Source organism: Heterocephalus glaber, unplaced genomic scaffold, assembly GCF_053883595.1.
Source record: "Heterocephalus glaber isolate CG9 unplaced genomic scaffold, H.glaber_assembly_v1.0 deba00001687, whole genome shotgun sequence".
Classification (NCBI taxonomy): domain Eukaryota; kingdom Metazoa; phylum Chordata; class Mammalia; order Rodentia; family Bathyergidae; genus Heterocephalus; species Heterocephalus glaber.
The window spans coordinates 602,570-613,719 of NW_028258412.1; the positions used below are offsets into that span (position 1 = coordinate 602,570).

General features: G+C 49.8%; 1 protein-coding gene across 20 annotated transcripts in view; it reads right to left on the minus strand.

Annotated features, from left to right (window-relative positions):
• The window catches only part of Txnrd2 (thioredoxin reductase 2), an 87,768-nt gene that overhangs the window by 72,622 nt on the left and 3,996 nt on the right, over window positions 1-11,150 (minus strand). For 11 of the 20 annotated variants that reach the window (XM_087198615.1, XM_021257055.2, XM_021257053.2 and 8 more), the window contains exons 2-6: window positions 7,991-8,056; window positions 3,652-3,708; window positions 3,053-3,197; window positions 2,305-2,379; window positions 425-503 (exon numbers count right to left, since the gene is read on the minus strand). In XM_087198615.1, coding sequence (XP_087054741.1) covers window positions 425-503; window positions 2,305-2,379; window positions 3,053-3,138 — 240 coding nt within the window. In that variant the 5' untranslated portion in view covers window positions 3,139-3,197; window positions 3,652-3,708; window positions 7,991-8,056. Of the gene's footprint in view, window positions 1-424; window positions 504-2,304; window positions 2,380-3,052; window positions 3,198-3,651; window positions 3,709-7,990; window positions 8,057-9,556; window positions 11,104-11,150 lie in introns of those variants that run through there. The other 9 variants (XM_087198616.1, XM_087198605.1, XM_087198606.1 and 6 more) reach the window with 5 other exon arrangements.

An 11,150-nucleotide genomic window follows, 5' to 3' on the forward strand; every position in this document is an offset into this window, starting at 1 on the left:
GACATTCTAACTCCAACTACTTCACAGTTTACAAGTACTCAGCAGGCCTCTCGTCACCTCAAATCCCCACACAATTCTGCAAAGAGGGTGGCACCCTCCCTGTTAGGTCATCCCAAACAGCAGGGCAGCTGATGTAATGTACATCTCACACAAGCTGGGCTTTTTTTTTTCTGCAGTGTTGGGGATTGAACTTTGGACTTCATGCATGCTAGACAAGTGCTCTACCACTGAGCTATGCGCCAGCCCTGCTCAATCACTTTAAAGAAGTTCGACCTCAAAGAAAGCTGTCTGTTCAATGCCAACAGTGCTTTCCACTACAACATCACCCAGGCTGAACAAGGCTGGAGCCAGCCACTGAGCTCTGTGGCACTGTCCAACAGAAAGAAACCGTGTAGCCATGAGCACACGGGAGGCCAGTACTCACTTCTTTCCCACCTTTTGTGATGCCACAAACTGTGTACTTGTTGACAAAGCTGGCTTTGATGTTAAAATATGTGACTTTTCTGCAAAATAATAATAAGATTTTCAAACATTTAAACATTTTCTCTGCAAATTAAATCTTAGCAACTGGATTAAAAAGGCAGCACTGTGCAGAAAAAAAGCAATATCAAGAAGTATGAGTGGAGAAAGGAGCACTTTGTCCCTCCTGCTACATTCCCAGGGAGATGGTGACCACAGGTGTTAAGAGGGGGCAGAAGTAGTTCAGTATCATGTTGGGAGCCCACACACAGGCCACAGTGGGCAATGAGAAAGGGCCAGGCCTCCCTAAGGCCAGTCCTCATCACCCTGGCAAGTCTGCAGGCAGCTAAGGTGCACACTGTGTAAGTGGCACCCTCTGTCTTCACTGAGGCCTGGAGAATAGGCGTGACAAGGCCTGCAGGGCACGACAGTGGGCAGAAATGTAAAGTGTGCAGAAATGACCCCCACTCTGTAATGATAAAGGCCATGGTGCAGCAGTGGGTTCTTCTCAGTGCTTTGGGGACAGCTTCACCTCCTTTTGCTCTTGTGTTCTCCCTCCTCCACCACAGAATCCCTCTGGGCTACAGGAAGTGCTTTTCACTCCTCTTGGCCATCAGGGAATAGCCATGTAAGAGACGCACGACATCCATGAGCACTACTCATAATAAAGCAAAGTAGAAACAGCTGAGGTCCCTGAGACCCCCTTTACAGGTGGCTATGTGGCTGACCTGGGAGTGGGCCTGCCAGGCACCTGTCTGGAAGCCCTGAGCCCACTGCCCCAGCAAACCAAACTCAGGAATGTGGAACCCCACACAGGAGGCAAGACACAAAATCTCTGCAGCACAGAGCAGCTTAGCTCCCAGGTAGGGGCCCACCTGGTGAAGCCCAGGGAGTGGGAAGGGGCCTAGCTTCCCTGGCTTGAGTGAGCACAAAACTGATGCCTGCTGTGAAGCCCCAGAAAGATCCCAGGGGACCAAGCAAAGGTGCACAGGTGAGATCCCCGACCTCTGAGGGCCACCATCTCCACACAGGCAAAGGGCAGAGCTACAGCCCAGAAGTCAAGCTGGATCTAAGGCGAGTGCCAACCCTCAAAAGAAGGTGTCAGGTAGGGGAGGCTCAGCCTCTGGCCTGAGGATCCCCAAAAAGGACAGGAATAGTAGTTCCAGGCTGGAAGGGTCACACAGGGACAGGTGCTCCAGCAGGAAACACTCAGCTCCTCCATGCACGCCTCAGATGCTGGAAGGCAAATAGTGAGGTGCGGGGTGCATGGTGTCAGAGCTGGGACTGTGGGGCTCACAATGCAGCAGTTGAGAGGAAGGAAGTATGGGTTTGTAAGATGGCACTTGAAGCTCCTCTTTGCTGCCTGACTTGGAGCTCCCCAGCTCTATTCCCATAACTGTGACAGAACAGTGACTTTCCTAGAGGAAGAACCCTGCCATAGGGCTGGCCTCTCACTGGCCCTGTCAGCCCAGGGCCCAGCCATGTCCATACACTCAGGCTTGAAGGCCGCCCCCTTTTTTGCCCAGCCTCCAGCCATTCAGCCAATATGCCCATCCTCCACTCCTGACTGCTCCTGGATTCTGCTCAATTCTTGGCCTACAGGGTGTACCCCACTTCCCACAGCAACTGCCCTGTGCACTCCTTGTCTGCATCCCCACCAGGAACAGGGACTCCCCACCCTGATTTTACAGTTGCCATGGCCCCAGAGCCTGCCAGGGCATGCTCCACACAGTCAGTCAGTAAGTGACTGTCCAAACATAAAATGACCTTGGGAAAGATAAGAGAGTGGCCTGCCCTGCCAAGGGCCACACTGTACTGCCACCAAGGCTGGCAAAGCCTCAGTACCTGTCCTGCAGCTGGACACGGTGCCCCCAGTTCAAGGACTTCACATGGTTTTGCACAGCTTCTGCCATTTTTTTCCTGTTGACACAAAAACCAAAATGGAAAAGCCACAACAGAGTGCTAGCTGTAGAGATCTATAATACACTACAGGTACAAGTAGTGTCTTTACAGAAACATTGAGAAATGGAGGTGTGTTTAAAGGGGTACAATGTGATGCCCATCCCCTTGGGCTATCACCACTCCTGACCAGGGTTTGAGGCTGTGGATCTCTGCGCTCAGGAAATGGAGGCTTTGGCCCGCAACTATTCAGACTTAGTGGCCGTGTCCACAAGGTCAGAGTTTACAGGTAGTAGCCTGTTTGCAAACTGAGCCACCTGTGCATGGGCTCTGAGCAGAGTCATATGTCATCACCTGCATCAGCCTCCTTTTCAAAAGAGCTTAATAAAGCAACTTCCTGCCCTACAACATTGTCTTTAGGCCAGATGATTGTTGGCTGGGCTATCCTATACACTGTAAGATGTTCAGCAGCATCCTTGGGCTTTACCCAGATGCAGCAAATGCTTCCCCAACCCAGTGACAACCAAAAGTGTCTCCAGATATTGCCAAATGTCAAGGGGTGCAGGTCCAGAGGATCCCCCAGTTGAGATCCCCTGTCCTACAGCTGTTCCTGGTTATAATAGAGAATAAATCTCCTCCTCTACCCAAGGGTAGCAGAAAAGAACCTGTAACCCTGGTGGCATGGGTTTCTCACCAGTCGTGCTGGATGGGCTGGGCCACCTCCCAGCCATAGTGGTGGGCATCTTGGATCATGTGCCCCAGCAGTGCAGCATAATGCATTAGCTTCTTGGGGATGCAGCCCACATTGACACAGGTGCCACCGAGGCCCCATCTGGTGCCTGGGACATTGAAAAGAACACAATTTTTCTGTTTGTTTTTTGCAGTGCTGGGGATTGAATCTGCAGCCTTACATATGTTAGGCAAGGACCCACCACTGAGCTGCACCCCAGCACTAGGAAAGCCATATTTGAATTCATATTCAGTGGAACACCGGAGGCCTCCTGTTCTCCAATCAGGTTTAGAACCCCTCATGGTGTAGGCAAGTGGTAACTCAAACATGGCCTAAGTAAGCCTGCCACAGGAATTTGCTCTCCCTAACTACAGAATCATTTTTAAAATGAGAATAAAGAACTTTAAAGTGATGACAGTTCATGCATTAAATACGATACTCGGGAGACTGGAAAGAAAGGGACGGATAACTTTGGTGTTAGTACCATCTGCATGTAAACGGGGTCCCACCTTCCCACGGCCCCTCCTCTGCATGACACAAGGTACCCACCAGGTGCTGCCTACCTCGGGGAGAAGGCTCCACATAGTCAACCACAGCCACCTTCCTTCCTAGCTGAGCAGCTGGAACAACAAGGAAAGCTACAAGTGAGGACAGAAGGGAGCTGGCTCTGTTGGGGCTAGGGAATGGGATTTCTCAGGCCTATCAGGCCAAAAAGATGGGGAAGGGCATGGGCCAGCAGCCACTTACAGTGACCAAGCCAACAGTGCTTAGTGACTTCCCATGTGCCTGGCTTCCTGGCCCACAAGGCTATGCTGGCCACTATCTCTGTACCCAGTCTCCTGGCCTCCCCACTGCCCACTCAGCTGTGCTGCTCATAAGTAGGAATTCTCAGGCCTCCTCAGATTGTAGCCTTCATACCACCTATCATGGCAGCACTGGGATCAATGCCCCTGCAGTTCCTGCCTCCACCTAGTTCCAGGCCCAGATGTTCAGCAAAGGCTCAGTGCCCATCCCAAGCATGCAGAGGGGTGTTCCAGGAACAGCCCACCCCTGAGAGAGGCCTACTGGCTTCCAGCTCACTGGGAGGCCCAGGCTCTTCCCATTGGCTGGCCTCTTCTCCTCCCCTCAGTGAGAATAAATGATGGGTGCTTCATGGAGCCTCCGCTCACAGTCCACTCTCATCAGAAGCCCCAGGTGGGCATTTGCTGCCACCCTCTCAGGGTGAGGTGTCTCATTGGTTTCAATGCTCAGGAGAAGCGAAACAGGAGGTTCAGAGTTCACCTGCCCCCTGTCCAAACTATATTCCATCATGTAGCCACCTCCCACCATGAGCAGGGCCACCCAGAGGCACAGGTCCCAAGTTCTCAGACCAATTCTAACACTATTAACCAGGGCCCAATGAAGTTTCCCTCTGGGTCCCTTTGGGCACTGTATTGGCAATCCCTAGGCTCTGGACTTGACCTCCTGCAAGGGCCTGTTTGAGCTTAAGCCTTATTGACCCCTAAGTTTTGAAACATTACAGAATGTGGAAGATTCATGGCTGTCAGAAAGCAAGACTAGAACAAAGTTGTAGAAGAGATCATCTTAAAAGCCTACTTGGGCTCAATTGATTAATGATGGGATTCCAGTGGGGTGAAGGGGCCAACACAGGAGGACCATGAATTTCAAGACAGCCTGAGCAATGTAACAAGACTTTGTCTTAAAACTTTGAAGAAAAAAAAAAAAAGAAAAAGGCTGGGGATATAGCTTAGTGGCGCTGCGCCTCCCTGGCAAATACAAGGTCCTGAGTTTGATCTCCAGTACCGAAAAAAAAAAGGATTCCCATATTCAAGCCCAGGCTGAGGATAGTTGTCAGAATTCCAGACTCTAATGCCCATGGCTGACCATGACTGAGCAAGAAAATTACCCTCTGACCTGAAAGCAAACCAAAACTTCAGACAAGGGCCAGGGATTTAGCTCAGTGGTTCCGGCACCTGCCTTGAAAGCACAAGGTCCAGAGTTCAATCCCCGGTACCAAAAAAAAAAAGTGAATTTGCCGGGGATTTAGCTCAGTGGTTTCGCCACCTGCTGCACAAACACAAGGACCGGAGTTTGATCCCCGGTACAGAAAAAAAAAAAAAAAAAAAAAATCCCAAAAATTCAGACAAAATACATGAAACAACATTTTGCAGTTTTTGTTTTCAGCGCTAATAGAGATTAAAACTCGGGCCTTGTACATGCTGGGCAAGTACTCTACCAGTGAGTTATATCCCCAGTCTTTTGAAAGTTTCTATTTTGAGTCAGGGTCTCGTTAAATTGCCCTTAAATTTGCAATCCTCCCACCTCAGCCTCCCAAGCAGCACACATAAGTTTATAGCACCACTATTAACAATATCCATCCTAAGTTCGATCCATGGTGCCAAAAAAACAACAAAAAAAGGCAAAACTGCCTAAATTCCGTGGCTATTTGAGCTGGGGATGTGGCTCAGCGGCGCCCCGCCTGCCTGGCAAGCGCAAGGTCCTGAGTTCAATCCCTGGGACCAAAAGCTGAAAATATTGCAAATGCCCATCTATGGATGAATAAAATGTGGTAGGATACTGCTAGGCAATACACAGGAACAAATGGCACACACCCCACAATAGGGGTCAGTCTCAAAACAATGACTCCAAGAACCCAGAAGAGCAGTACTATCAACAGCACCAGAGAAAGCAGACCAGTGGTTGCCTGGGAACATAACAGGGAGAGGAGACAGTAAGGGATTACCAAGGCTTGAGGAAAATTTGGAGGTTATTGTGGGCTAAACTATTTTACCCAGAAAAATTCATATGTTGGAGTCTTAACCCCAGTATGTCATAATGTGACTATATTTGGAGACAAGGCCTTTAAAGAAGCCATGAAGTTAAAATGAGACCACATGGGTCTCATTGATCCAACATAAATGGTATCCTATAAGAAGAGGAAATGAGGACAGACAAACAGGAAAGACCATGTAAAGTCACACGGGAAAGATGGCCAACTACAAGCCCAGGAAAGAGGCCTCAGAAGAAGCCAAGTCTGCTGACACCTTGGTCCTGGACTTTCAGCCTCCAGAACCATGAGACAATCCACGTCTGTGATTTAGGTGCTCCACCTGTGGTGCTCCCTAATGACAGCTTGTGCAGACTAACAGAGGGGTAAGGGGTATATTCCCCATCAATGGTGTGGCACTGGTTTTCCAGGTACACACATGTCACAAGTTATCCACTTATTTTTTTTTTCCTTATTTATTTTGAAACAGGACTCACTATGTTGCCCAGAATGGTCTTCTGAGTAGCTGGGACTATAGGTACATACCACCATACTCAACCTCAAGTTTTTCAATTTAAGTATGTAGTTTACTTAATATCAATTATTTTTCAATAAAGCTGTAAAAAAATACACTACAATCAGGAACAGTGGCACATGTTTCTAGTCCCAAATACTCGGGAGGCTAATATAGGATGATTACTTGAGCCCAAAAGTTCAAAGGCAGCCTGGGCAACAGAGCAAGACTTATCTGACCAGGCATGGTGGTGCACAACTATAATCCCAGAACTTAGCAGGCTGAGGCAGGACTGTCGAAAGTTTGAGCCCAGCCTGGGCTACATAGTAAGTTCAAGGCCAGCCTGAACTACAAAGCAAGACCTTGCCTCAAAAAAAAAAGACTTATCTCAAAAGAGAAAAACAACAATTGTGGCAATGCCACTCTTATGAAAGTCATATCAGACCTAGGAACTATCTGGGTTCCAAGATAAAAGCAACATTTGTCCTTAGAACTACTACACAGATGTGCCAAAAGAACATCACTGGGACATGTGGCTATTCTTCATATCTGTGCTGTTCATTTCTAGGCATGGCTCTGAGGACCCAGTGGGGTGCTGACCCTAAGTCTCTCTGTTGATGTCAATTGGCTAGGAGACATCCCCCAGTCCCTCCAAGCAAGTAGTGGACAGTGGACTTCCTTGATACCATCTGTGATTCCAAATTCAGGACTTGATGTTAGAAAGCCATGATTTCATTACTAAAGCACTTAGTCAACTCCCTCTCATTTGGGCCCTACCTCGCCTCCCTATTCACCCACACCTGCCTTTTTATCATCTTCAGGCACAGCCCAAGTAGATCACAGAGAATCCTTACACAGAGTTCTTTTTTTTTTTGGTACCAGGGATTGAGCTCAGGACCTTGCACTTTCGAGGCAGCCTTACATAGAGTTCTAAAGAAGTGCTGCAGGGTTATCAGTGAATTGCAAGGTCATGCCTCACACATGCCTCCAGATGCATGTGGATCTAGCCTGTTCATCCAACATGTCTTACTGAACACTCCTTGAGGACAGGCTGAGACTCAGATGTGACCTGCAGAACCAACTGTGGTCTCTTCCAAAGGCATAAGCACTAACAAGAACAGGAGAGCTGATGAAAAAGATTGGACAGCAGGAGGGTGGAGTTCTAAGAAGGGCTATCTTGGCAGTAAAGACTGGAGGGAGATAAGAGAATTCCACCACTGACCTGGCAGGCAGACAGACCAGACAGGGCAGGCAGCCAGGGTGAGGTGAAGGACAGAAGGAGCTCACAGAAATGTTCACAGAATAACAAGGAAGCTGGGGAGATCATGAGTGGTAGGAGCTGAGACTGGAAGTTGGGGGCAGATCCCTGAGGACTGGGGGCTTCCACTATGAGTGAAGACTGTGCTCTGACTTAAGGACTTCTGTGGCTTCCCATTAGGCCACAGTGGGGACCAGGAGAGCAAGAAGGCTGCTAGGGCAACCCTAGTAGGTCAGCTGCAGAAGGGATGCGTTCTGCTCACACACACTCAGGCCCATCCCCATAGAGCTACCCCATCCAGGAGGACCTACAAGCTTCCAGGCCCTACTATACAAGTGGGGACACACGGCACAAGATACATACCTTCCTTCGCACAAGCCAGGCCACCAGATCCCCCACCAATTACCAGGAGATCGTAGTCCTGCTGCCCTGGTGGGGAAGAGATGAGCAGTGAGAAGGAAAGGAGCCAGACCCACAAGGTCCTCTAACACCTCCAGAGGGCAAGAAGTTCTATTTGGTTAAACATGGTATAAGGATCTATTTTCTCAGGATGGGAGACCCCAGCAGAAAGTAACTCCATACATATCTACACAAATCCAAAATCCAAGCAACCTGTACCAAGGTTGGCTGCTATGCATGTGATCACCTCCTCCATTCTCCTCCCCCACACCCAGCAGGACTTCTCAGAACTTGAAACTTCACTCAGAGTTCTGAGCCAGGCACAGAACTAAAAACATTTTCCTTGAGTGCATGTTCCTTTCAGTTGTAAAGGTGACCCTTTGTTATAGTGAATAAGAATAACAGTGTAGTCCCTGCCACATGAAAGCCATGTGTCTCAGGGTGCAGGGGGCTGCACAATGAGATCTGGGAGGGAAGGGATGCTGGGCACAGACAGAACTGCCTGGGGTTTGCCTGAGGTATGGCCTTGGAGGAAGCTCATATCCTCCCTTGCTTACCCACAGTGGCACACTGGACTGCCAGAGCCCTTCTTGCCTGCAGGAGGCATCATATGTTTACTTTGCAAGCTACTCGCTTGGAAGGCAAGCAAGAACTAGCCCCAAAAGGGTGCGGTGGAGACAGGGGGTTGGAGAAATGGAGTGAAGAGGAGAGGAGAGGGGTTAAGTGCTCTGAACTGAGCATGTGGTTGGGGACACCACGCACCAAGCACCAGATTACTCCTTCATCAAGGAAAGAATGATAGGAATAATAGAATATGGTCAGTCATGGGGGATAAGGGAAGGGTGGGGACTGGTAACAAGGACCTGGGGGATAAACAAGCAGTGCCATCAGCCCCTTTGTAGACATGAGCCTGCTGAAAGTGCCATCCTCCCAGGGTACCTGGACCTGGCCACTGCTCCCAGGCAAGGCCCAGGGGTCTTGTGACAAAAGCAGGCCTGCCACCCAAGGCTGGAGCATCTTCCCCCACCAGCATCAGAGCCTAGCATCTACTGTGAGAAGGATGCACCTATCTTTGCAGTCACCTCAGTCTTCCTGGGCCTGCAAGGACACAGAGAGTATGCTGGAGTATCCATGCCCCTCAGTGTCACTGGCTGCTCAGACAGGGCCTATGAACCAAAGGAACACAGATCTAGAACCCATAAAAGGCCGATGGCTTGCAGCTGGCCTGCCTCACAGTTGGAGACCTAGCCTAAATTCTAACTAGCAGCCAGCATCTGAGATGTGTGAACATGCATACAGGACTTGATGGAGTCAAAGCCAATCCAGAGCACACCCAATTCTACATTCAATTCAAGGACTGTGAAAAGGCCTAAGATGGCTTTATGAGTCCAAAGAACCAAGGACAACTGGCAGCTGAAGAGAAGTTGCCACTGGAAGCACAAGCCTACTGGTCAAGGCCCATCTCTCTCCTTTCCTGCTGCCAGGTAGTAGGCTGGGGTCTCAAAACTTTGCCCCAACAAAGGTTCCTACCTTCCATTGCAGTTGCCTATCTTTCTTGTCACCAGAGAAGGGTTTCTACTGGGCCGTCTTGTCCTGCAGCCCTGCACTGTGCCCACTCTGCCTGTCATCAAGCAATAGGCAGGGCTGGCTGTCATGGATTGCAGGTTTATCTTGGGTCATCTGCCCTCCCCCAGGCACACCCAGAAGCCCTCTCAGTCTGATAAACCCTTGGAAGAGATCCACAGTGGAGTAGTTTGGATATATATCTACTTTTTAGCTCTTGGGAGGGTTTGGGTAGCCTGCTGTGTTGGGGGAAGATCCCTTGGGAGGGGTAGGTGCTGCTCTGCAGAAGGGCAGGGCAGCAAGTGTTACCTGGGAGAAACTCTCACATCCTTGCCCTTGCCCACTTCAGCCAGCTATACCCTCCCTGGCCACAGGGCTTCAGAATGTGTCTCTGCCTTGCCTTTGCCTTCTGACCACATTGTGCTTTAATTTTCTGCTCCTTTCTGAATCCAGTGGCTAGTATAGGGCTAGCAAACAGCAGGAACCCAATGAGTGCAGTAAAGGTTAAGAAGACTTCCTGCAAGACATGCATCCACAGGTGGGGTGGCCATCCAGGGCAGCCACCTCCAGGAGCCTTCTGTGTAGCTGTTACCCCTGCCTTGAGCTCTTGCCTGAAAATGGGTGTCAGGGGACAAGTGATGCCAGTAGTGTTGCCATTCTAGTTCCTATCTAGTGGCTGCATCATCCACTCCCAGGCTCAAAAGGGCAGGTGTCTTCCTGCTCCAAAAGAAGCTGTAAGGCTGAAGTGGACGATACTTAAAATGGGACTTGGGAGTCAACTTTGGGGGGCTGACACCTTTGTTAGCTCCTCATCACCCAGGAAAAGCTGTAGCCCTCAGGGTTTCCCTTGCTGTCAGCACTCTGTAGGCTGTGGACCAAAATCCCCAGGGTGGTCAGTTATGGGGGGGGGGGGGCTCAGCTTGTAACCACACTTGCAGCTCTTATTTATTGCCACCAGGTGGGGTGATGACTCCACTGGCACAGATGCATTTATTTGGTCTTGAGTTTTTTTCTCAGGTACATTTAATACATGTGAATGCCCCCACCCATGCAATAAGGAAATTCTGAAAGATGAGGTGCCCCGGCCAGGGTCCCAGTGCTCAGCAAGGCTACTATAAAAGCAGCCTTTGGTTCCCACCTCTTGGAGCTCTGCAGGGCTATCCTCACCACCAGGGTTCCCAAAGTGTTTGCCCATTTATATACACTGTCTGTCTGCCTTCCCCTCATAAGTCCACAGCTGGCCAAGGGCTAGCCACTTTGCTTCTCATGACCACCATCTCTATGAGTCCTGACCTGTCCTTGCTCACACACCTCCACACTCACTTTCTGCTGGGATAGTTGAGCTCTGTAACATACATCCAGGGGGCAGGGTAGGGGCTGGCTGCTCCAGGCACATGCATGGGACTGGCCACACCAAGGGATCCCACTAAGTAGGGTATGGTATGAACCTTCCTGAGTAATCTGGTGTCTGGCCTCTGCTGCTCAGAAGCCATCAAGTGTGATGTTATTAATGATTATCTTGATTCGGTCAACTGCCCTTTGTGACTCAAAGAGGCAAGTG